The sequence below is a fragment of the Patagioenas fasciata genome, chromosome 2, assembly GCF_037038585.1.
Source record: "Patagioenas fasciata isolate bPatFas1 chromosome 2, bPatFas1.hap1, whole genome shotgun sequence".
NCBI classification, from domain to species: Eukaryota; Metazoa; Chordata; class Aves; order Columbiformes; family Columbidae; genus Patagioenas; species Patagioenas fasciata.
The window spans coordinates 127730043-127757307 of NC_092521.1; the positions used below are offsets into that span (position 1 = coordinate 127730043).

At 40.6% G+C, this 27265-nt stretch overlaps 1 protein-coding gene across 5 annotated transcripts in view; it reads right to left on the reverse strand.

The window, feature by feature from the left end:
- Positions 1–422: 422 nt before the first annotated feature.
- Positions 423–27265, reverse strand: part of LRRC3B (leucine rich repeat containing 3B) — a 50928-nt gene continuing 24085 nt past the window's right edge. For 3 of the 5 annotated variants that reach the window (XM_065831510.2, XM_065831509.2, XM_071804940.1), the window contains exon 2: positions 423–1709. In XM_065831510.2, coding sequence (XP_065687582.1) covers positions 767–1546 — 780 coding nt within the window. In that variant the 5' untranslated portion in view covers positions 1547–1709 and the 3' untranslated portion in view covers positions 423–766. Of the gene's footprint in view, positions 1710–2323; positions 2343–17442; positions 17462–27265 lie in introns of those variants that run through there. The other 2 variants (XM_071804939.1, XM_071804938.1) reach the window with 2 other exon arrangements.

The following is a 27265-nucleotide window of genomic DNA, read 5'->3' on the forward strand; positions in this document are numbered from 1 at the left end:
CCCCAGTGCTGAGGACACCTGCCTGAAGCTCCTGGGACACAGTAAGGAAGGGTGAGATGAAAACCCACTGCATTTCCCCACTTACCTCTCTCTGATGTCTTGCAATGCAGCTCCTTTGTGTTGGCTCCTCCCCAGTGCTGCTGAGATGCCCTCCGGTCTTACCCAGGCTTTGGTTCCTTGCACCTGGAGTCAGGGCACTCTGCTCACCCCACACTGTGCCCCTCTCCCATCACAGCGATTGGCCCCAAAAATGGGCTACCATCCACCAGCTCTTCACCTGGCACTCCAAGGAGAGAAGTCCCCCTCAGGGACCTTCCACTCCAGGACCTTTCACAGCCACTTCGTCATTACTTCTCTCTTCTACCTGATCAAACCCAGTGTGCTCTGGCACTGGACAGGTTTCTGATCAATAAATTACTCTGTTTTACATGGTTCAAATTTAAGCTTTTATTTGTTTTTTAAATTAAAAAAATAAATTTCATTATTAAATAGTGGAATGGGTCTAAACTAATGTTTACATATTAATTCACTTGTTTTAGGATACCACCAGAGAAATAATTAAAGTATACCACCCGGACAAAACTTTCTGTTAGAAAGCTCAACAGTGGCGTAATTCAGTTAAACAAGGAAAAAACAAAACAAACCAAACAAAAACAAAACAAAACAAAAGTCTCAATTTTTAGAATGAACGTTAGAAGTAAACCTCTGATTTTAGTGTCATCCAAATCTAGTTTCCATCACAAAGGCAGTCATTGTATTCAGAATACTATACCACAGTGCTAATGTCATCAGCTTCGTCTGGTTTCTTTTGCCTGCTTGGCAGGGATTTCAAGTACTCAAGGTGCCTCCTTGCATCCTCCTGATTTTGCCGGACATAATAAACCACGTATGAGATCACCATGGTGAACCAGCCAAACATGGTGACCAGCATGGCGTAGTCAGTAGTCTTTTTAGGAAGGTTGCAGAGGTCAGCGTCGTTGGCAGCATTGAGGAACGGTCTCCCAGCATGTTCATCCAGCACAGAAGTCTTGCAGATGACGTTGTTGGCTGTCTCGTGGTTGGAGGCCATGCTCCTCAACACCTGCTGCAGTGTGCAGTCACAGTGCCAGGGATTGTTTGCAATTCTGGCTCTGGCCTTTAAGTTGTTGAAAGCGTTTTTGTGCACACTTTGAATCCGGTTGTCGGACAAATCCAGAGTCTGCAAGGTTTCTGCCACCCCTTTAAAGGCATGTTCATCTATAAATTCGATCCCATTTTTTGACAAATTGAGGACTCTCAGTTGGTGCAAGTCCTTAAAAATTTCATTGGGGATAGATGTTATCTGATTGGAGTCCAAATAAAGTAAGACTGTTTCTGGAGGAAGATCTCTGGGTATTTCCTTGAGGTTCGCGTTGCTACAGCTGACATTCAGACCTCCGGAGTGAGAACAGAGGCAGCCTTTCGGGCACATACTGGCAGAATGAAAGCACAGTATCATGAGGACAAAACTTTGTAAGAGCAGACACATGGAGAGGGAACGAGTTAACCACAGGTCTACCAAATTCATGCTGGGGTGTCAGCATAATCACACGACCATTTCTCATTCAGCCAACAGTGATGGGAAAAGGATTGGCAAAGTCAAAATGTGGCTTCATCTTCTTCGGTGAGATTAGTAAAAACTGACTAACATGCGGGATTCCTCATGGTCAATAATCTTCTTAGAAGCACACCTACAGAGAGGAAGGAAAACAAATCCCTTTTACCCTAAACTCCAATCTCAGTTTGTTTTCGTTAAAAAAATAATAGAAATAAAATTAAGTCAACATGAAGTGCAACACTAAATAAATGATCTATTATCCCATCAGTGCACCAACGGATTTATTTAGGTAACTCCTATTAGCATTAATCTGAGTTTAGTACATAAATCCTCAGTACAGTTTTATGAGGATAGACTACACTTATTACAAATCGCACAGGTTTGGGCTTTAATACTTTTTAGAGGATGCACTATTTAGTTTTTATCACAGATTTTTCTAAAACAGCTATAAAACTAAATTACATTTTCCCTTGCTAAAGTAGAAGATGCATTAATAGGAACTAAGAGTTGGACCTCTGGCAACAGCAACAGGTAAGTGAGGAATTTGTAGTGGCTAATGCAAACATCTCAAAATATTTTGTGCTATTTTAAGTCCAAATCAGAATACTTCAGTAGGGAAATATTTTTCCTGTATCAAGAGCAAAAATTAAGTAAACCAATGCTGTTGAGAAAGACACCACAAACATCCACCATCTTGTTTGCCTCCCCCTCCTTCTCTTCTGCTTTGGACCACTGGATTTCTTGTACCTCTCAGCATCTTGTGAGACACTGCTGTGAGACCCACAGAAATCATTCCTACTTGCAGTTTTCTTGAAAATTTTCTATTAACACAGAGAAAAAGAAAGAAATGTAACAAGTGCCAAAAGCCTCACATCCCCCCAACCAAATAAAACTCTCACAAACCTACGTACGAGCCAAACAAAAAAACCTCTTATTCATGGCATGTAATTTCTAATAGAACATACGAAAAATATTGTTTCTGCTTGTCCCTTCTAAAGTTGGCTTAAAAATAGTAAATATCCAGAAGCTTTTCTATTTTTTCCTTTAATTGGAGCACAAACACAGAAGCCTGAAATGCTGACCTATAAGCTTTCAAAGACAACCTCATTTATTTCTTCTCCTATTATGGTAAACTATGAATTTTCTAACTACAACAGGTCCATTTGTTTTCACATACATGCTCTCTGTCTTTGTAGCAGCTTGGATATTTGCAGCCTCCAGGTTCTATTTACATATAAATGATTTTCTTTTTCCTGAACGCACAGTATTGTCCACTGAACAACAAAATCCCTGCAGGAAGGATACATGTGATTCTAGAGGAAAAAGAAGAAATTGCATTGCAACCACTTTTGCCTGTAGAACTCGCATACTAACTGTAGTTTCTGGCACATCACAGTAATACGGATCAGATGTATTTCAAACCCATAGCTCATGCTTTATTTAACCCTTTTGCTAAGGCGCAGCATGTCAGTGACATCACAGAAAACAAACCAACCAACCCCAAAACATCTGAATAACATGTACGTTATGTATGATTGCTCCATAGAGTTCAAGAGCAGCAAAAGCTCAACACACTCACTGCAGCCCTGCAAAGAGCAGTAGTGTATCACCACTACTCTTCAACTTATCTGTTGATCAAGAGAGAGATGGCCCAGGAACCTAAACAGAAATTTTATACTTGGACTCCATAACATGGAAATCTTCTACTGTAAAATTAAAAATAAAGGAAATCGTTGGCAACAAGATAGTGAAGTTAACCCTGGAATTGTGAACCATTAAGAAGAGAAGTAAACAGAGCACAAAAAGCTTCCTGTGAGGCAGTACCTCTAGAACAGAGTCCTGCAGGATCTCTGTGGAAGAAACAGGGTTTCCATGAGAGAAGCCGGTTGCACTGGCTGCATCCTTGCCATTTCTCCCTGAGGCTCTTTGGTCACCACAATGCTTGTCTTTCAGATCAGACAGAAATCTCCTACAGAAGGAGACAAGTTGCAGAAGTTGTTTATTCCCAGCCTGCCCAGAAGTGCTAAGCACTTGTTAAAATATGCAGTGCATTTGGAGGCCAAGCTGGAGCTGGCAATCGGCAACCTACTCCTCCCTCCCATGGCCCCGGGTGCTGCTGCAAGGCCTGTCCCTGGAAAAACAGCCACCGGTCTTCCCTCCATGTTCACATGTCTCACTACTGTGTTGCACAAAAAGAGTAGATGAGTGGTCCAGCTCATCACCACGGAATAAGAATCTCATCACTGACTACTCCTACACAGTGACTTTCCACCAATGACACTGGAGTCCTACCACAGCAAGTCCACCCAGAACTGGGGTGAAGGAGCAAAGACCTGAAGCAGATGCTTAATTTTGTAGAAGCATAAAAATCACACTACTCTCACCAGAGTGTGACAATTAAGTCTCATATTTGAGTCATTACAGGCTATAAAGCCCCCGTCAACCTGAAATTACACCATGGATCCTGCCAAGCCCTCCATAGTGCTGCTATGACACCAGAGATCATGTGTCAAAGATGCCCCATGCACGAAAACTAATGTGGAACTTCTTCATTCCACTGAAGGCAAATGAAGTTCTTTTTCTTTAATGTATTAATGTGTTCAGAGTGGAAGAAGAAGGATCATTACAGACTAAGCGGGAAAGTGTTTAATGAAGCAATGCCTTTTCAAAAGAGAAAACTAAGTAAATGGATAAAGAGAGAGAAAAACTCCCAATCTTTTAAGTCGTTAGAAAGTGCAAATACAAGTTTAAAACCATAATTAACAACCCCGTCAACGAAACTTAGCTGAGCAAGAAAAAAGCTCAGCAAATTCTCAGTAAATTAACTGGAAGCAACCCAATGGGACTGAGCATCAGTCAGGGGAAACAGAGCTTTGTTTACTTCTATAATCAGAATATCTGATCCAAGGGATATCTGAGGTTTGGGTTTCACCAACAAACTTACAGCAATAACTTTCTTGAGTCACAGGCAGCTTAGTGACTGCAACAAAAGAGAACTAGGATCCGCATATTTGAAATGCCAAAAGGAAGATTTTTGGCTTCCTGACCATCTATCTAATTTTCTCTGCTTGGAACACAATGAATAAAGAAGGTAACAAAGTTGGAATAAAGACAAGAGATACATACCAGACAGAAACACTACAGAGAAAGGGATGGCAGACTCAGAATTAAAATAAATATATGAATTAATTAGAGATCTGCAAATAAAGAAAAAAAAAATTAAATGTAAATGAAGACACAGGGAAATGACAGCAGTATCAGAAGCATAGGTAACAGCATGGTATAAAAAGGCTTTTTTGTGTACATTTCTAAAATATAAGTACAAACATAGCAAACCTAACATACAAGTCAAATATTGCAGGGCAATAAGACTGCAGAGGGAGGATTGCACAAAAGAATTCTTTACAGTTGTGCGATTGAAACTGGTTTTCAAGCTTTCCTCTTCTCATACTTCCCCAAGACCACTCACTCAGTACAAACAGCATAGGAAAATGTACAAATCTCGAAATCCTCAAGGAAAGCACATTTGCTTTTAATGCACAGTGAGATTTCTTCTGAGCTTCAGGTGTCAGGTATTTGCAGATGTTTCCAGCAAGCAAGGTACACAGACTGTATCTTAATACTTGAGTGCATTATTACTAAATTAGACATTTTATTAATAACTCCTCCCCACAATAAATTAGTGATGTAAAACAGCATTAGTGCCTCCAACTACTGATCTGGAAAAAAGGGCCTACAGAAAGTCCATGACAAGACGACTTGCAATATTCATTTATGCTGTTTTGTCTTCAGAGCAAAATACGTGTGGATAGGAAATCCTACAACCATCACACAGAACGGCATAAATATGACACAGACTGAGACTCTCTGTTGTTTAGGACAATGCTTAGACAACAAAATATGCATAAAAAAAGAATCAATCACATATATAGTTAAAGACTTAAGAGAAGGGGAAAAGCAAGGGGAGTTAAAAGTGGTTTCTACTATGGTGGAGACTTCCAGAGTCCACATGGCAGCTCTTCAGTCATTACTCAAATGCTCACACATGTGTGAGCAGTTCCTCACTGTCCCTCCACACAGCTTCTGACCCCATAAAAAACAAGAATGGAGCAGCTGCCAGTCCCTTGCACTTGGAGGCCAGCCACCGATCTCAGAGGACTCAAAAGCAGAGACAAAAATCAGCCTTAAGAGGTAAACACACACACAACCCCTTCAGCCACTGGGATCAGCTTGCATCTCCATCAAGATGAATTCAGCGGAGCCCCTTGTTGGTGACAGTCCTCCTGAAATGTATATCCTCCAAATGGAGGAGAGAGATTCCTTCCTGCTTGTTCACCAGATACCTTCTCCATACAGTGTGTGCCTGGAGTTCAGAAGGGTGCTTCAAAGATTACTTTCTAGCACTACAAAAATCACCTGTGACAGCCAAATGCATTTGTTCAAGTCACTCCAGTATCACAACACTTTACTTGGAATTTCACCTGAATTTTCACATCTTTTCAGGTGAATTTCCAAACATTTCTCTTGAGGAGAGATCAAGAACATCACCCTTTTCCTGATGGTCATTCAGCAAGCAAGATCTCATATGATAAAGACAAAACCACGACCCAATGTATTTAATATTAAAGTCTTTATGGGATGATTCCTGCCCTAACTCACAGAAATGAGGGCCACAAATGAAGTCTGTAGAACAGGATCACACAGGTCAACATCAAAGTAAGAACCCCCGACTCACACACAGCATCATCTCTCATCTTGCTTGTGGTCAGACATTTGATGGGAAGAATCAGCAGCATCTCTCTGCACTCAGTACCACCCTGGCCTTCACTAGATCACAGACTGTAACGACTTCTCAGTGACAAGAGATGGGAGGGCAGATTTTTTGTTTTTGTTGTTGTTATCACTCGCAAACAAGCAGAAATGAGAAAATGGAGAAAAATATGATCCTAAAAAGCATTCTTGTTCCCTAAGGCAAACAGCACAGGCACTGTGCAGAAAGCACTCTTCTAGCAATAACAACTGGGTAAATATTGCAGATATTTTGGAAGATACTCTTACTTTGGGATGTGATGTCATGCGATGCTGAGACAAAAAGACTGAAGGTGCTATGGCATCAAGCTACAGCTGAAGCATGGTCTCCTTTGGGTCACATTTTGGTCGCCTGTTGAGCACGTTTCTTCCCATCATGTTCCTCTTCCAACTCACTATGCAGTGTTCCCCCTTTTTTCCCTCTCCCTACTGCAGGGGCTGATGGGCTGATCACAGCTAGGCTGGTGCAAAAGGAATTGCGGTTTTTGCATTGTTGAAATTTGCCATTTGATACTGGAATAGATTCTTAAATAAATGTGCTTTTGTTATACATCATTTTAACGCACTTTTCTCGCTGTATGGATGTTTTTTTGCTACTGACTTATTATTTGCTGTTTATTTTATATTTACTTTAGACTATGGAAATGATGCTAGACAAAAAGTAAATCCGAGTGATTTTCTTATTTGAGTTCAAAACGGGTCGTAAAGCAAGAGGAGACAACCTGCAACATCGACAACGGATTTGGCCCAGGAACTGTTGACGAACATACAGTGCTGTGGTGATACAAGAATTTTTGCAAAGGAAACGAGAGCCTTGAAGATGAGGAGTGTAGCAGCTGGCCATCGGGAAGTTGACAACAACCAACTGAGAACAATCATCAACGCTGATCCTCTTACAACTACATGAGAAGTTGCTGAAGAACTTGATGTCAACTATTCTACAGTCATTCAGCATTTGAAGCAAACTAGAAAAGCAAAAAAGCTCGAGAAGTGGGTGCCTCATGAGCTGACCAAAAATAAATTAAAAAAAAAAATCAGTGTTTTGAAGTGTCCTCTTATTCTACACAACAACAATGAATCATTTCTCGATCGGATTGTGATGTGCGACAAAAAGTGGATTTTATATGACAACCGGAGATGACCAGCTTAGCAGCTGGACCAAGAAGAACCTCCAAAGCACTTCCTAAAGCCAAATTTGCACCAAAAAAAGGTCACGGTCACTGTTTGGTGGTCTGCTACCGGGTTGATCCACTACAGCTTTCTGAATCCTGGCAAAACCATTACATCTGAGAAGTATGCTCAGCAAATTGATGAGAAGCATTGAAAACTGCAACGCCTGCAGCTGGCGTTGGTCAACAGAAAGGGCCAAATTCTTCTCCATGACAATGCCCAACCACACATCGCACAAACAACTCTTCAAAAGTTGAATGAATTGGGCTACAAAGTTTTGCCTCATTTCTCATATTCATCTGACCTCCTGCCAACCAACTGCCACTTCTTCAAGCATCTTGACAACTTTTTGCAGAGAAAAATGCTTCCACAACTGGCAGGATGCAGAAAATGCTTTCCAAGAGTTCGTCAGAACCTGAAGCTTTTTACACTACAGGAATAAACAAACTTACTTCTCATTGGCAAAAATGTGTTGCCTATAATGGTTTCTATTTTGATTAATAAACATGTGTTTGAGCCTAGATATAATGATTTAAAATTCATGGTCCAAACCTGCAATTACTTTTGCACCAAACTAATACTTGGTAGATAACTGATCAGGTCAGTCAGCTGTATCTGCCCCCTCGAAGCCCAACCCCAAGAGCTGGAGCATGCAGCACTGTCAGTTGGCAGCATACAGTCCCAGCTGTATATCACGTTTTTATCCCCCTGGTTAGGTTCAGAGATTGCACGGAACTACAAAGCTATTGTACAAAATGAGCTGCAAAAATACCAAAGGCAGAAGCACGCAAGGTGCCCAGCAGATGAAGTGGGACTGCAGTGGTGTCCCAAAAGCATGAGTGATGCTAAAGGCAACTGCAGTAGCACTGGGATCCTGGGGTACGTAGTGAGGGCACAGGAGCAAGGCAAGCTTACAGAGTCCAGTATGGGCACAGTGTGAAAGTGAGAGCGTAGCGGTTAAGTCACCTACAGATTTTTATGTGGCTTCTAGAATCAGCAAGTCTGGCTACAAAGGGTTTTTTGCTGCTGATCTGTTATGCATGATGATCTGTGCAAACTCCATAAGCTAAGTTAGGTCTTTGCTGGCATTTGAGCAACTACACCATCCTCTTGTCATGTGCAAGGAGAGCCGCATGGCACAAATGTCTCACTGTGAAGGAAATTCAGTGACAGTAGCTCCATTTTCCCTGACAATAATGTGAGTTACTAGAATAATGTCTTCTTCTGGTCTTCAAAGCTGGATACTGTGACAAAAAACATTGCAACCATTACTCCTGCAATGTCAAAGGGGTCACAGCTAATTCAAGATGGTTGGCATCTGCACATACAGTTTGTATGTGTGGTTACTGAAGGTGTCATGATTAAAGAGGAATTTCTTGTTATTGTAGCTTATGTGCTGCAATTAGCAAGAAAGAATGGGAAGAGGCAAAAGGAAGCAGCCAACAGATCAACCACAGAGGGTGGCCTGTTGGCTGCGTCATGATTACACTCAATCTGTCTAGTTTGACACTTATCAACCACCATAAAAATTTGAAAAAATTATGTACAACCCAGCTTCCCAAGAACATGCATTTTAGGGTCTGGTGCACAATTCACCTGCTGAGCCATACCATGCTTTTGATGATATACAGACAGAAAACTTAAATGACCTTGCTGCTAACTTTAGGCATAGTACCTGAAGAAGACCTCATTTGAAAACAGATCCCAAATGGCACTACAGAGTTCCACACTCCTTCAGATCAGAGTCCACCGCAAATGTCACTGTTTCTTCAGTTAATACCAAAAGTGTCCCCGTGAGCAACTGCTGGCCTTCCACATTGAAAATCCACCACACATGTCAAGGTACCTCCTGTCTTACTCATATACAGCCCATACGCCTTACATATGAATCTATAAACTGCTAGTATTTGTGTGTGCAGCTCCATTGCCTTCAAATGAAACTCTCAGCTGCCAATAAGCCTTCAAGAGATCCCTGGAAAAACAACTTGACTTTTCAAGCCTCGTCTAAGTAAACTCCTACCCTTTAGAGTAAGAGCCTTCTTGCGTGCCAGCTTCGGGAGTCTGATACAGAATTAGAAAAGCCCAGGAAATAAATCCTCCTTTGGGGCTCTTTTTTTAGACATCCTTTAGAGCAAACTTGCACTCTGAATAAGTATTAAAATTTTATAACTAAAAATCCATTAAAAGGGAATGCTGTAAAAAGATCATTGTTTTATCTGACTTCCAGAAAATTACTAAAATGTTTTATAGTTCTGAAAGACTTGACATTATTATAACTTCTTTTTTCCCTAAGACATTGACTATGTTGGTATATAGAAAAGATGCCCATTGATAAACCTAGTCTCCTATTCTCTACTAAAACAGGTCTTAATCTGCCATACTGAATATTTTTTGTTTTAAATTGGATTTAGCAAATTACCCACTGAAACAGAAAATACTCCTCTTTTTACTGGATTGTTTTCCTTGAACTCTTCTTCCTGTAATGCCCGTCTGTTACAGCACACACACCAACCTGCCTTGCTCTTCACATCCATAATATTTTATGTCTTTGTACTCCTTTTTTTTGCCATTCTCATAAAATGTGATACACTAGTTTATATATATTACCTTGTAATTAGTATTGACAAGACAACCATAAGCTGGAGACACAGGTGATGAGGCCACCTGAAAAGTCCAGTTTGCTAAAGGACTAAGGACTGGACAATTTTACCTGAGTCAAAGAAAAAGATTCGCCACCACTACTCACAGATGGCATATGTATGAAGAATGAAAACAGAGAAAATATCCATAGGTAGAACTGTTTCCATACATCTTATCCTTACTCAATCTTATATTACTGGCTGGTACAGACCTTCCAGTAAACCACACGTTGGGTTATCCTGTGCATCTTTGTGCCATGTTTGAGAGCAGCTGCACCTCTGGAAGCCAAAAGAGTCTGTGCGCATTGGGGGAAAAACCTCCATGAAATCCTGCCTGGCTCCTCCAACACCTGCAGGCTCAATCTGACCTCAACTGTTTAAAAACACAAGATTGATGTAGAAATGCCAAGTCTCCTTCTTCTGCATCTTATTCTAAATCTCTTCCAGGATTTAGATGATGGCTCAAAAGTGACAGTATCAAAATAACAGTAATTATTATTTTTTTTTAAAAAGGTATTTTTGTTCACTTCCCTATTGATATATGATAAAACTACACCACTGAGCGGGTACCAAGCTGGAAAGTGAGGATACCTGTGAGATAGAGCTGAGAAGAAGCAATGGGACCCAAAGGAGAACAAAACAGCCACTCCTGATCCCTGTGCTGTCTGCTTGCTACAGAACAACAAATTTCATGGGTATCAAGTGAATTGCTCCAGACAAACACAATCCTTTAAAACAACATCGTCTGCTTGTGGTCAGTGGGGAAGGCACCGCAGTATGCCGCAGCTCAGGGCAATCTCACTGGTTGCACACACAGACTATGAGTTGGGCAACTATGTGGCTCCAGCACACTGTCAGGAAATTAAATTTAGCAGACAAAACTGGTCTCTAGTCTCAGAATCCAGGGTGCTGGCAAACCTGTGTCTTTCAGGCATCTCTCCCTGGCAGTCATCAAACACGGTATAGCTGCCTGGCTGCTCTACAGCACAGCTACCTTGAAGGTAGGCGGTTAAAATGTGATGAAGCACCAAACCAGAGAGGTGCCAAGGGCTGCTTACAAGGTGCCAGGTGATTTAAATTCCCAGAAGAAAGTCTCTGGCAGTGGAACATTTTCAGGATCTCAGAACACAGCAAGATGAAATCATAAAGCAGTGAGAAGAGAAATTAATAGAAGCCAACAGCAAATGAGGTGGGAAAAAAGGGGTGCAAAAGATCACTGATTCAATGAATAATTGAAATGTCATGATTAATCAGTGTGAGCCTGAACTCCAATTACATAATGGATTAATTATCTAATAAAACACCAAATGTACTCAAACCATAATATTCTCCCCTAAGACAGGACTCAGAATGCCAGTCAATATTTTGTTCCCAAAAACCTTCCAGTATAGACATCCTTCTAACAACTGCTCATGGCAAACCAATTCCACTGTGTATGTAAAAGTTTGCAGATCTCAAGCTACAAATACCCTCTCTTAACAGTCACAGAGTAAGAAAATGGTTGAGAAGAGTCAAATGAACATTTTAAGCTATAATTACTTTCTGATTGTGAGATCACTGTATGTATCACTCCTTATTACAGATTAACAGCTTACTTAATTATACTGTGTGGGCAAATGAATCAGCACTTTAAGACTAATGGGTTGGGTTCATGTTAAAAAATGTATTTGACTCTTCTTCCTTTTCATCTCAAGTCAGGAACTATTTTATAACTCGCAGTTGATAAATAGTTGTGTGAAGCTTAGCAGATATAAGAACAGATCAATGACAGAAAAATGTTAAAAATTATCTCCTATCTTTTCTATGATGCTTTGCTCTTGGAAGTCTTCTGTGGTAACACATTTATTGGAATGGAATTTGATATGCTTGGTGGAAATTACAGGAATAGCTGTCAGGGATGCTCTTAGACCTCTTTCTTTCAAGCCCTAATAAAGACTGAATATGGTTTTATTCTTCTGCTGTCACCATCACTTGCTTTTGAGAAGATGTACAGTGCTGCCCACTTCTCCCAGTTATCTCCTGCATCCTCTTCATATGACTTACGACTACAAAAGGCACTTGTGTCTTCCCTGAGCAATATACTGTGCCGGCAAATACAAACAACATTTTGTATGCATATTTGAAAAAGGAAACAAAACATTATATACACTTACACTGCATATGCAGTGGCAACATGAAGTTAAAAATGAAAGGCATAAGATATAAGATAAACACCATAATGTCTTGAACATCATTTATCACTATGTTTGCAATAAATTGTCTTGACAATCTATAGAAGAATTAATAAAGGCTGAAGATACACCAGCTACTGCTCAGCAAATGTATCTGCAAAATGGGGTTTTTTTACTGCTATGTAACAACATGAAGAACCACATTACAGACACTAAAGGGATATGCTCCACCGCAGAAAAATGACTGCCTGTAAAGATTTCTCCAAAGGTATATCATTTGTTTCTAGATTAATTATTAGTGTGCATTAGAGTAAAAAACATTTTTTGAGTTTGGGATTTTATTCTACTGAGTCTAAGTCACATTTTCTGAGACAACATCAACACGAATTCCGTTTGGCAAGAAAACCCTTTCCAGCAGCAGCTGAGTCAATCCTCCATATGAGCTATACTAGAAAAAAAAAATATACCCTGAAAGCTTAAAATAATCTGAAGTGGAAATACTTTATCTTCCTTGGGTAAAGAGACCCAGATTAAAGACTGTCCTAAAGTCTGGTTATGAACTGGATACCTAGGAGCCTTTCACAATTAGGCAATGCTGTAGCTTTTCAGTAAATCTGATTGAATCCAATAGAAAGTGTTTTCAACAGAAAAGGTCAATTTCACAATATTTGCTGATCTCTTTTTCTCCCATATTACAAAACAAAGTGAGCAAAGTGAAAAAGACAAATGCTTGGCTGGAGTCATATCTTGACTCTACCCAGTAGCTAATGATGGATGCTCCTTCAACTTGATCCAGCAGTACTGTATCAGAGAAAATGTCTTCTGGATCTCAAGATAATTACACTGATCACCTCAATGATTACCAGCATAATCAGTGACAAGTCTTGCAATTTAATCTTGATAACTGCACCTGGTGACTGCAGATGGTGTCCTTGTCCAACTGAAAATCTCTTTCTTATTTTGCAAAGTGTAAGTCTAATCCCTAGTACTGTGTTATCAGAAACTAATAGACCTTTAAGGTACCACTATGCAAAGATAAGCAAGATTCAGACTACCTAGAGACTTTTCTTCCAGTTTTAAGGACACTTATTTGGTTCTATAGAGTGTTATCTTCAGGTTCATTTGAGGTTCATCCAAATGTTCCTGCAACTTGGTAGGCAATGGGAAGAGAGAAGTTGTAATTACGCTGGGAAAGCTGTGCTGATAATAAAGTCAGCAAGGCAGAAATAAGCACGCAAACCTGCAGGGACCATTCAGCAAGGAACATGCTAGCGGCTTTGTAAAGTTGACAACAGTTGCACAAAGCAGCCAGCAAGACAGCTGCTGGCAGCAGATACCTGGGCACTAGGGAGTCCTAGAAGAAATAAGATGTGTTACAGACTCTGAAGTAAGACAGGGAAGGAAGGAGGAGAATGAAGCAGAGCACTGACTGGAAATTGTTTTTTCCAGCTGAGCTTCTGCCACAGAGCAGGTTCCCAGGAACCACGATGGGTCACCACAGATGGGAGCATCTCCAGGGTCAGACGCCTCAAAAGGAAATACAGATGTGAGCAGTGGTAGTGCCGCAGTGACAGTCTAGCATCCTTTTTTCACATACTCTTGCTTTTAATTGGGATCTAGATTACCCTGCTGTGTTAAACCATAGGAAACCAAGGCTGTTTCTCTACATGCGCAACTGCCCCGTGACAAACACAGAGCAATAATCTATGGCACAAGGAATTTGCAAGGAAAGCAGCCAGGCAGCAGAAGTTACTAATAAAATGAAACAACCTGATTAATATCCACAAGATGAGACCACAAAGATAAAGAACATACTTCCAGAGCAATTAGTCTGCATGAAAAAATCTGAAAGGGGGAGAAAAAAAACCACAAGCTAAATTAGCAACAGGGGAGAGCACTTTAGAATAGAGTACCTCAGCAGTTATTAATTCAGCTCCTTGTGCTTTGAAATATGCTAGTTGTACAATAAAGAGGACCTTTAAGAGGCATGTAAAAGTAGAGTATCGGATTTAGAAAAATCCAAGAAAAATAAAATGTGTAATATTTTTATATAAAGGAAATCAATAAAGTTTGAAATTCCCAAATAAAAGTTCTAAACTTAAAAGTGGATGTTCAATACCACAAAGCCACAATCTCCTACTAAAGAAATTAAAAGTGTGATGTATCAACACATTTCAGAAAATAGCAAGAGACAGCAAGCATGGAATAATTATGAGATCAATAAGCAATTAATCAACTTTAAGAAAACATTCTAGTGACCTTCTGGAATCAAGTGACACACTGAGTTAACTACAAGCCATCTAGGCTTGCCAAATAAACTGGTTGATCGGTGATGCTGGTTTTGCTGTGTCAATGATTATTAAACCGGCACACTAACAGTTGCATAGCTGAGAGAGCAAAGAGCACATCTACAACACTGCACACATCTATGCTTCCCGTTTCTGCACCCAACGTGTCAAGCACAGGTATCATAAACCTCTACTATATCAAACCACCCACCACTAAAACCAAATCCTCTCTTTTAATATTTTAATCCATGAACAGCTTCAAATAACTGTCATTTCTTTTTCATCAGCGTGCCAGAGAAACTTACCTTTTTTCTTTCAATGAATGCCATAGTACCAGGCTAATAATAGATTTTATTTCTACCTTTTGATATCATTATAGCTCCGAAAGCTGAATATGTGACAGTCTGGAATGGTTAGACACAGGGCTTTTGTACCTCATGAAAAAAGAGATTAGCAGGTTCCTATCAGGACTTACTTTTAGCTCTGTTGGCTGCTACTGGCATTAGATGCCAAGGAATAGACTAGCCCAAGTAGAACCTCTGCAGCTCTGCTTCAGCTGAGGATCTCCCAAGCAAGCAAAATCTAGCAGCAGAAAGCTTCAATGCCATCTTGTGCTGGCAGCATTTCCCTAATTAAGAGTTTAAGGCCAGATGGAGCCATTAGATCATCTAATCTGATCCCTTGCCTACCACATGACGTGTCATTTTACCAGTAAGCCTCATATTGAGCCCAGTAATTCAGGTCAGATCAAAGCATGTCAGCACTGAGGTGACTGCTATGTGCCCAAGACGGTACCTTTTGTACCCACTGTTCTTGCACCATCCTGTACTAGGAGGTAACAGGATGGCTTCAGCAGGGTCTGAATGCACCCAGAAAACTCAAATCCATCAACATCCACCACAATATAATAGTTAAACTACTCTAGCAGATGTATTTGCTCCACCAGGAGCTAGACACTGAGCAAGAGTGTCTGTTTTCAAAAGAAAGACTATAATGAAAGATGATGTTAGACCAGTCATCATAAACATTTGCATGTTACCACTTGTCTCCAAATAAGAGTTAAGAAACACCGGCTATATTTAATGTGCTAGTGAGTTACACAAGGCCTTCTGCTGCCATTAAAGGACTCTGCAAATTACATGTGTTCCACCTAAGCAACAATCAGCATTTCTTCCTCCTGAAATGACTGCTCTGGAGCATCCCCAATGCTTCTCAGGAAGTCAGGTAAAACCTTTTTTTTTTTTTTTTTAAACCATGTAGTATTTTTCCAAAGTCATAAAAAGCTCGCTGCAAAAGTTTGTCTTCTGAGGACATACGATCATAGCAAGTTGTTATTACAATTTGATGTAGGATGCTGAAATCCTTTAAGGGCTCTCTGGCCCTTACTCAGCAAAAATATTTAGCCTGGTTGCAACTCAGCAGCTGGGTGAGAGGCGAGCCTTCAATGTTCAGGGGGCTGAAATAAAAGTTGTTTATCAACAATTGCTAAGTAATAGGAACAGCTCTGAGGAAAAAAAATGGATCGACATTTCTCAGTGGAAATAAACACCAGTCTTTATCAGACATGAAATCTAGCTGTGCTAAAAAAACAAAAACAAGGCACAGCTGCTCGATACTGAGTGAGCAGACATTTTCCACTCAGTCGGTCATACTTCCCAAGGAGAAAAGAAAAGAAAGAAGAGCCAAAAGAAGGTGTTGCAATGGCTGCCTCCAAGATGAGAACAAATCATTGAGGTCATATTTATTTTAAGGGAAAAGAGGTCTTTATTGGCAGCACCAGAGCACAACAGGAAGAGACCGAAACCCTGTTCAATAACACCCTTATTTTAAAGACAAGAATACATCAACTCTTTGTGTGTCCCCAAGGAAGTTATACAGCCAAGTTGACTTTGGCGGAGATAGCTGATACAAAAAGCAGGAGTTGTGAAGAAAAAAAAATAAAATCTTGATTAGGTGGGCAATGATCCAATGAGCAAGACACTGGAGGCTGCAAGTTCACAGCCGAAGAAGCTCAGGTAGAAATAATTTACAGCAAATTAACTTAGGTCATGATAATGAAATTTAAAGACAAGTGGGACATGATTTATTTTATTAAGGCTTGTTGAAAAGTGAAAACCAAACCAAGTTAACAGGAGAGCTAATATAACTCTGGTTACAGTTGGTACTGGCACCAAAATAAACCTGACATATTTAGAATGGGAAAGAGAATGTAAGAATAAGATTTTGAAAAAAAAAATTTACACCATATTTCCAAATTGTAGCAGGGAGCAGTGCAAATCAAGTCCTGTCAATCAATAGTACTTGCTTCCCAATTTTAAAACATCCCGGCACACACTCCTCAGTGGCAAATGTGGCAGAAATACCTGATGGCAAGCATTGGGAAGGGATAGACAAGAAGTTGCACAAGGGGAGGTTTAGATTGGATATCAGGAAAAAAATTATTTACAGAAAGCGTTGTAAGGCATTGTAATAGGCTGCCCAAGGAAGTGGTAGAGTCACGATCCCTGGAGGTGTTTAAAAGGTGTTTAGACGAGGTTCTCAAGGACATGGTTTAGTGTCAGAGTTAGGTTAGGTTAGGTTATGGTTGGACTTGATGATCCTGAGTTTCTTCCAACAAAAATGATTCTATGGTTCTATGTGATTCTATGAAGACATCACGAAGCAGGAGAGAGGATGGAAAATCCTCATGGGAGAAGTGCTCCCAAGAGGTGCAGTTACCTCGCAGGTGACCAGAAAGCAACAGCCACAGCAGGAGGGATGATTTTATCATTGACGGCTTTGCAAGTTACCTCAACAGGTTATCTGGTGGCAGCCTGGGCCTTGGCTTCATCTGGCAACAGACGAGGTGCCATTATGTCCTCAGCTGTCCCTCCTGCCACCCGCCTGCCTCTCCCTCCTCACGCTGTGAAAAACGGCAGGCAAGGGGAAAAAAGAAAGAGCCACTTTATAACGGCTGAGTGAAGCAGTTTGCCGGGGGTGGGGGGGGAAAGAGAGAGTAATGAAAAAGCGTTAATATTAAAGTAATAAAGCTTGTGGCCATTTTTCAGTCTGAAATGCACACCACCATAAAACAATGCTTAAAGGCACTTGCTTCTGTTCCAAACCACCTGCACGCTTAAGGCACCCCGCTATTAGCACAGAAGTTGTTTACTACCAGCCTCATTTCAGCCTGATTCCAGGAGAGCTATCAAGCTGAATTTCCTCACTCAGCACAAAAGCCCATGTGGCCTGGGCTTTTCTTTGGTATGCCAAGCACCATCGTGTCGCCTGCAATCCCTGCCCAGTCACTAACCAACTCATTTCTAAGAAAATGTATAAAATTCACATTGGAGCAAAAGGATTATATCCCCGGTGTGTGGCACATGTAATGCCGTTCTTCTCCAGTTCCTGAAAGAGCAGCTACTCTCGGTGTGTTGAGCGTAATTATAATGGTGGTGTTGTCTGCCGGCACATGTCACTTGTGTTCATATACCGCCCCAAATTGGTCTGGGTGGTAGCAGGTAAAACAAGACTACTATTTCATCTCATGAAACAATTCCTTCAAAAACCAAAAAAAAACTGGAGAAGCAATGAAATACAATGGCAGAGAAGATAAAAAAAGGGAATTATTTTGAAATTAAGACTTTTATTTTAATTTTTCACTTGCTTGACCTTCCCTGTTCTCCCAACTGAATAAAGGCATATGAATGAAAAAGCCACTCACCTGCTTTTTTTTCTCTGTCAGAAACAAAGATTAGGGTCTAGGGGCTCTTCATAGAGATGGCCCAGATACAAAGAAAGCCTTTGTCTCACTGGCAGGACGACTAACTCAAGGACAAAAAGACAGAGGGTAGAAGAGCAGTGATAACCTACAGGAACATTCAAGGCTGTCAGAAAAGCCTGTGGAATTCCAGGAAGAGGAAGGAAGAATGAGAAGCAAAAACTGCTCTCACACCTGTGCTGTCACTGTGAAAGGAGGAAGCCAGACGTGGGAGTTTCGTATGAGAGACCACACTGGCTCATGAGCTCATGGGTGAAGACCTTACAACCTGGAACCCAGTGCAACTGCCAAGCAAGTTCTATAAATTATACAATCTTTCCAGGAGCTACAAAATGGGCCATGAAACAGCCCACCACCAGCAGCATCAGCTTCCTACTGACTAATACGGCAGAAAGAGATGCACTGATTCAGTAAATGACCCATACAGTCGTAGTGTACTTACTACACGTTTTCACTGCGAATAATGCAAAGCATCCTGCTAATTGCCCCCCTCCTCTTTTTAAGAATCAATTAATTTCAAAGGAAGCTTTACCTCTTTTACGCATTCAAATCCCACATCTGAATACCAATCAACAGTCCAGGACACCCAAAGAAGTCCAAATGGGATATACAACACCCTTATCAAGTCCCAAGTCTACATACAACGAAGAATGGCAAAACAAATAGTAAAGCAAACCATATCACTTGAGAGCGGCATTTTCAAATCTCTTTTTCTTCATACTCCCCACCACAGAAAATATTACAATGCTCATTCTCCTTTCCTTAGTTGCCACAGATGCAGTGCCACAGTGCTGCAGCAATGCTAGTCCCATCTCCATAAGCTGGTTGATATCTGAGCACCTCCTGTTCTCCTGGCTCCTTCCCTTCTTGCTTTCAGTCAGCCAGAGGTACCCTCCAGTTCCGTCCTGCCCTCCCTTACTGGACAGGGAAGTTAAGAGACCAGCTCATGCACAATAAAATGGACTAAACTGTCACAGTGCAGTGGTGCCATACACATTTCAGTGCCACTCATGTTCTGGTCCAGGGAAAGTTTGCCTGCATCCCAAAAGGATGTTTCCTGAAAATGTCAGATTTTCCAGCTCCAGCTGCAAAGAGGAGCCTATCATTGCAAACCTGCATTTCAAACCTTGCAACCTTTGCCAGCCTGAGGAACAGTCCAATATTAAACTTCAGTCAACACGGTGCTGCCAACTGGTTTGCAACTGATCCATGATAGATGAGTTGAATTTGTAAGCAGCCAGTGTTTACATTGCAATAGACACGTTACTGCACCACCGGGGCACTCACGGTGCTCTGTTCTCAAAAGCGTCTCCCCAGAGTGCCAAAAGGAGACACTCATAGCCATGGCATTTATAGTGTCCCCATATTGTCACCATTGTGGAGACCTGCCCTATACCAACAGGGCTGCCGCAGACCTCAGCCTCATGCCTGTGCTGAGTGAGAGGCAATACATCAAGGTTCTCCTGCCTTTCACAGCCACCAGAGGATGCAGAGAGTGTATGCCAATGGCCGCAGCACAGCTATGCAATGGCCACCCAGTAGCCTGTGGGCTGGCAGAACATGGTTACTCAGGGCACGAGTCCCAGCAAGCCCTAAAAAGTTCTTATGACGGGTCACTTCATCTCCTTCTTTTTCATTGGGATATACAGCTTGCTGTTTCTCTTTCCATCAAAAAAAAACCAAAACGCGTTATCATGCAAATAACGATTCTCAATTTCTTTGAAGTTGCAACGCTGAAATGTACTTTGGTAGATGCAAACACCTCTGCAAACAGGGAGAAGTGGGAAATTCAACCATCAGTCCTGGAGGTGTCATACGACTTCATCTACACTGGACCACCATTTCATATTATGAAGTTACTTTTAGGGTTGCATGAACAACTACATTTAGAACAAGTGATTACTTCTCTATCAGTGATTTTAACACCTGCCTTAGTGTGACAATCATTTATTTATAACAAAAGAAATACTAGCTTATTAGAATCAATGTTAGTAGTAAGATAACAGAAAAAAATAGCCTATTTATAACCTGCTAATAATTATTTTATATAAAGTTATTAAAATATTCCCCAGGCAAAATTCAACATTCTACCCTTACTCATTAAAATGTGCACATGACTGAAAACTTGATGGTGGATGAAGAGGAAAAGAGAAAAAAATAATCTTACATCTTTCCCCTTATGGTGGCATTCTTTCAGCTAAGTAATTTCTTATTTCTGCCCCATTTTTCATAACACCTGTAACAAAGATGTTACTGACACCTTAATAGATGTTTTAATCTTACTGGAACATATATACTATCTTACTGAATTTTACACAAGTGTCATTTTTTTTTAAATAGGACTTTTAAAACTTTACAAACAACTTTTTGAACCCTCTGAGAAAGCAATTTGTATAAAACATTACACAAGATGAAAAATTTCAATCAAAATACAAAATTTAAATAACATCAGCATTTTTCTGTCTTACTAAAAAGATGTTATTTTATCTTTAGCAGTCCTTCCACCTGGAGCTTTCAGTCAGGTCTCTCCAAAACAAAGGTGCTTCTTCAGCGCATTGACGGTTACAAGCCCTTTCGGACAAGTGAACAAAGCGGCGCCATTGGGTGCTGCTTGGCTGGGCTTGCCCTCAGCACCTTAGTAATGATCTCAAGCAGAGGCTCAGATGGTTGTGGCAAGATTATACAATGTGTTTCTAAGATGAGACACCTAAAATGGGGTACATTGTGAATGGTATGCCACGAACAAGATACAAACATGGCAACCCTGACTTAACAAGATGCGTTAACAACAAAGATACAGTGGGGAAAATAAACTACTGTTTTTTTGTAACAGTGACAGCAGAAAGCAGCCCAAAAGATGGCATGGCTACTCTCGGGAATAATTACTGAAACATCTGTAGTCTCCCACTAGTTTTGAAGTAATGCCACGGCTCCCACCCAGAGCCATTCTCACTTGTGTGCAGGATGAGAAGTGACCCTGGCAGACCTTCATGAGATGCCAGGCTGAGTCCTCGCTACTACGCAACCCCCTGAATGCTGCTGGATGTTTAAGGAACCCAAAGAAACTGAAAAGCTTTTTAAAAGTTAGTATTAACTTCAAGCTGATGGAGCAATGCTGGAAGAGTATGATGAACACTGCCAAAGGTGGGTGGCTCCTCAGCTCTGATTCTGCTCAGTGGGGATGTCTAATTCCTCTTTGGAGGACAGAGCTGGCTAACCTATGCTCCCCACTGGCAGCAGATGCTCAGCAGAAAGAGGACGATTCATGCTTTGCACCCCCACAAACAGTGGGATTCACAAGCTGGTGCTGGACTGGGAGCTCAGGAGAAGCCAGGAGTCAGAATCCTGCCTCCCACCGACAGTCGCATCCATACCCTGCGAGGCAGAGGCTCCTGGCGCCCTGGTCCTGATTAGCTCAGGAGCTGTCAGGTTCCTGCTGAGCTGGAAATAGCATCTTCATTTTTTTTTTTCTTCCTTCTCTCCTTTTCCCCATTTGACAACCTCAGGAACGCCTGTAGATTGGGACTGTTACACCCATGCACGCTCAGAACAACCTTGCTCAGGCACAGATGACAGCTCTCGATGACAACATGGACGTGACTGCAGACTAATCCACCTTGTTGTTCTGACACATTAAAACCATCTCCGAAATCCCTGCACTGCCTGTAGTCACTCCTGTTACTTACTTTGGCACAGCCAGCATTCAGCTAGGCCAAGACAGGAGAGAAGCACAAAGAAAAAAATAATCCACATTTTTGGTAGATTATTACTCCTTTGTGCACTAGAATTTTTCTTTTTCTGTGTAATCATGGAAATATCGTAATAGTTTAGCTTTACATATGTGTTGATCAACAAACTTTACTTAATACACACATTCTGCAAAGAACTGGTTTGCGTTTAAAGCACATTAAATGTGTCTCTAATAGCTAGAAGGACAGACTACTACCAGAAAAAAAGGCAGTCCACTTAAAAACTCTCTCCTTCTTGCAGATTCTTTTCTCAGAAATCCCCGGCCCCTGCGACCAAAGAGAGGGTCTGGAGCAGTGAAGACTTGCCCTCGGCAGAGGAAGATGCAAGTTAAGCAGCATTTAAAAAAACTGGACATACACAAGCCCATGGGTCCTGAGAGAACTGGCTGATGTTAACAGAAGGCCACTCTCAACTATCTTTGAAAGTTCATGGGGATCAGAGGAGATTTTGAGGACTGCAAGAAACACAAGTGCTATTTTCAAGAAGCAGGATCCAATTTACTACAGGCAGGTTAGCCTCACCTCCAGCCTTTGGGAGGCAACAAGCAAATACATCTGGGAACAATTTCTTTAATATACGAAGTAAAATAAGGTGATGGGAAGTTGTCAGCACAGATTTATGAGCACAGAATTCACATCTGACCAACACGATAGCTTTCTTCAATGAGATGCCTGGCTCATCTCACTGAAATGAGAGAGAAGTGGATGTTATTTATCTTGACATCAGCCAAGCTTTTGATGCTGTCTCCCATAACATCATCATAGACAGACAGATGAAGTGCAGACTAAATAAGTGAATAGGAAGGCTCATACCTGATCAGAAGGAATAATGAAGACAGAATCAGACTCTTCTCAGTGGTGTCCAGCAAAAGGTTAAGAGGTGATGGGTACAAATGGAAATACAGGGAATTCCATCTGAACATAAGACTTTTTTTTTTTTCTTTTTTTTCTGTGAGGTCGATCAAACCTGGAACAGGTTGCCCAGGGAGGCTGTGGCATCTCCATCCTTTAAGATACTCAAAAGCCTGCTGGACAAGACCCTGAGCAGGGGGGTTGGATTAAGTGATCTCCAGAGATGCGGTCCACCCCCAGCCATGATGTGATTACTTCTAAGCAAGTTAAACAAAACATCTGCAAGAACTACAATTCAAGAAAAAAAAAAAAACACTTGAAAGCTGTGTAAGTTAAGACAGAGATAACTGTAGGCCCAGCAGCACAAAATTTAAGTCATACTGAAGCACATTTTTATTTCCTGTCTATGTTACACATGATTGTGCAATCTGTCTTGTCTGTAAAGTAAAGACTTCATGGAGTGCTTCACTTGCAACAAGGATTTATAAACACACACCTCAAACCCAGAATTTGGTTGTAGATGTTTGCTATCACTTATCCAGGGCTAATGAAACATCCTACCATTGAGTAGTTTCCACTATGACTAGGGTGGGTAAACAAGTCCAATTACACATGTTCTGTCTTTAAAATACTAATTGTAAGGCACATAGTGCAAAACATAAAATTATGCTGGCTTTCACAACAACAGTGCTTCCTGAGAAAAGGCTATATTAACAAACAAACACTGAAGATACACAATTATTGTATTACTCCGTGACAGAATACTCTAAATCAAAATAGCGCTCTTCAACTCATACCAACATCTAAAAGCAAAGTACCAAAACTACAAATATTTATTCATTTATGTCAATGAACTGAAGTCAACAACCTGAATTACTGAATTGACAGCATGACAATATTCAAAATCGATATGCATAACTTATCTGGAAACTCTTGAAAGGAGATTTTCAAATGCCAGCAAGTCACACATGCCCAAACTTTTGGTAAATAAATTTGTAAGCACCTAATGAACCAATTAAGTTATTAACTAATTTAAATGCATCAAACACTAACTTGGGTCCCCATTTAAAAAAAAAAAAAAGGGGAGGGGAGGAATTTTAAGCCTTTAAAAAAATGCTTTTTGGCACCAAAATGACACTCGAGCTGGCCAGAAAACAAAGGCAAATTTTCATTCTGTTTTCCACATACAAATTACAGAACAAAACCCCACAAAATGTAGCTAGAAGGCTTAAAAACAAAGCAAAACAAAAATGAACTCACTGAACTGTGTCCTCACTGAAGTATCTTGTAAATTGTCCCAATGATTTCAGGAGGAGCTGAACTGAGCCATGGTAGAACAAGCTTTCTAAAATTCCACCTTTTGTTATGAATTTTAAGAAGTCGGTCAAATGGGCTGTAATAGGAAATAAATCTTTCCATTTACAATCCTTTCTTAGAAAATTTGAGGCCAGTTCCCACCCTCTACAGAAATAGACACCATGTGTGGCCAGGGAGAAAGAACAACTCTGCAGGAACAACCCACTAAGGTTCTCCCTGAAGCTTCCTGCTGGATTTTGTAGCCTTTAAAGGAAAAAATGCTTTTATTCTGCAGGTCCTAGCTTGCCAAACAGAGTGGCGCCAGGTCTGCTCGGTATCTTGTGATCGCTCTCACTCAGGGATTCTCAGTGGCTTTTTCTTCCAGCAGAGCCAGCGCAACTATCTTCATCTTCTGGTATCAATCAAACTTTCTATCAGGCTATATGCTTAACCTAGCAATCCCAGAGGCTCCCAGGATGCCAGACTCTGAAAGCAAGTTCAAGCAAAGCAAGTCGTTTGAGAAGTGAGGCAAACCACCTCTCCTCCACACTTCTGAAGGTCCAGATAATCTACAGGTGAGAAGAGCAGCACTACTGCTGACCAGCTCCTTTTCCAAAGCCATGGAGGGAGTCAAGCATGGAGATACCCTCCACACCTAAGCAAAGGTGCTACATCAGGGGATTACGTAGTTCATGCCTTGAAAAAAAATGCCCTATCTCAATTTTCAGTTTCACAGTAACAAAAATATCTATAAAATTCAAGGACTGATAGCATTGATGGAAGACAAATCCCTTTTAAATGCCCTAAACAATGTGGTTTTACATTTCAAGGCAACAAGTTTAATTTCTATTTCTGTTTTATGCTGAAGGGAAGTTTCCTTAAGCACCAAACCTAAAAAAGGCAGCCCACCACATACTTGCCCACATTCGTTACCTCTGAGTGCTGGCAATCACTGCTCACTCACTGCTTCTTATGGCTTTTCTCGTGGTGGGAAAGGCTGATGGCAAGGAAACAGTTAATTTTTTTTTCAGTTCTTTCTGATCATACGGCTAGATTATTTTAGAAGTTGCTGTTTGCATATTTTCCCCTGGAGTTTAACAACTTTCTCTTAATATTTCTTTCACCCTTCTCCATAAAAATGTTCATTATTTTGTGGTTAGCTCTGTTAATTTTACCAATTGAAGTAGCCCACTTAAAAAGCTATTTCCTAGACAAGCTTTCTATGTTTCTATACATTAACCTATTTCTCTGTTTATTTCACTTGTTGTACCTTCATTTTATTTAATTTGATCCATGAAAAAATGGTATACACAAAAATTAATGAGGAAAAGAACCTCAGAGGAAATATGACTAGAAAGCTACAAAACCAGAGGGGATGTATGTACATATGCTGAGGGGGGAAAAAAAAAAAAAAAAACCACAATAAAAAGATGTTAAGAAAAAAATACAACTAAAGTATCTATCTAAAGGAGCCAATAATGACTTACTTTGATCTTCTAATTTAATCTCATCTGAAACCATTTCTTCAAGTAGCATTCTTTAATTGAACGGTCCTCGCATAAGAAATTCAAATGTCCAGATAACTCATAAAAATACTACTTAACTCACTGTATCCATGCTTGACTACATAAAGTAAGCAAGATTCAACACTATGGTAAAGACCAGAAATGAAGTGTAAAAATATTTTCTCTTACATCAGCAAATGGAAGTCACACTCATTTAAGTAAATATTTTGCTATATTGATAGAAGCTAAATGCATGTTGGGTGTGGTTTTCTTTTAGCTTGGGTTTTTTGTTTGTTTATTTGTTTTATTTGGTTGGGTTTTTTGTTGTTGTTGGTTTTGGGTTTGTTTGTTTGTTTCAAAGCTTTGCTTTAGTTATTGTTTGTAAGCTTTTTTAAGTCTGCTTCATATAAAATGACACAAAAAGTTTGTGTTCAGGTAATACTATTAGTGACATGCTGTTTCCTTTTCACAACTTGTTTGTAGCAAACATTTCAGCTCTCTCCGAAAGGTAAAGAATATAATCAGCAAACATCTTTGTGCCTGTCTTGTAAGTATACTCATCGTACATAGAAACAAGTTTCACTAACCTGATGTCAATAAGCTCTAATCACGTGGTAAAACTGATACACACCAAGAGCTTATGGACTCGCTAATCAGCAGCAAGATACAACAGAATAAACTCTTTGAAAACTACCACTTTCCCGAACAGCAGCTGCATGGCTTCTCTTTTTGAACAGGGACTTGATGCTTCACATTCAATCTGTGCACACCATTTTCTCCATCCTCCCTAAATTCTAAACATTTTTCTTACATTTACTTCTTCTGAGATTCAGTAGTGACAGTTTCTTCCTTACACTCCTACATATGTTTTGCACAAGCTGTTAAACAGAATTAGTCCACGCTCCTCTTTCATACCAGTCATCACTGGCCAAAAATTTTTCTGCAGAATCTGGTACACGAGAATCCAATTGACTTCGCAGTTGCAAAAGCTCAACAGCAGTCAGATTATTCAACAAAACAGAGAAGGGAAGTGCCTATAAGTGATACCCCAACATGTCATGGGATGGAAAGCTGCTTTTCCAGTGCTCTGAATGAACCCAATAAACTGACCTTAGAGAAACCCCAGTTCTGACTCTCACCACCCAACTTCTAACTTGTGCAAATATATCTTGAAAGCCAGATGGAAGAAAGGTTTTGCTGACTATGATCATGCAGATCCTCAAAATGACTACAAGAAGCGTTTACCAGGTGAAGACAGGTTCCAAGTGGCTGGCAGGGAAGGGGTATGGACACAGCACTTGGAAGACAGGTTGAGCGTGCCCAGTGTAAACTCTTTATGCTGCCTTTATTTGCCACAAGGGTGTCACTTATAAGCAGATAACATCAGAAATACTGCCTGGTATCACTTGGTTGTTGCAGTGTGCACAACACAATAATCAAGGTTAGTTCA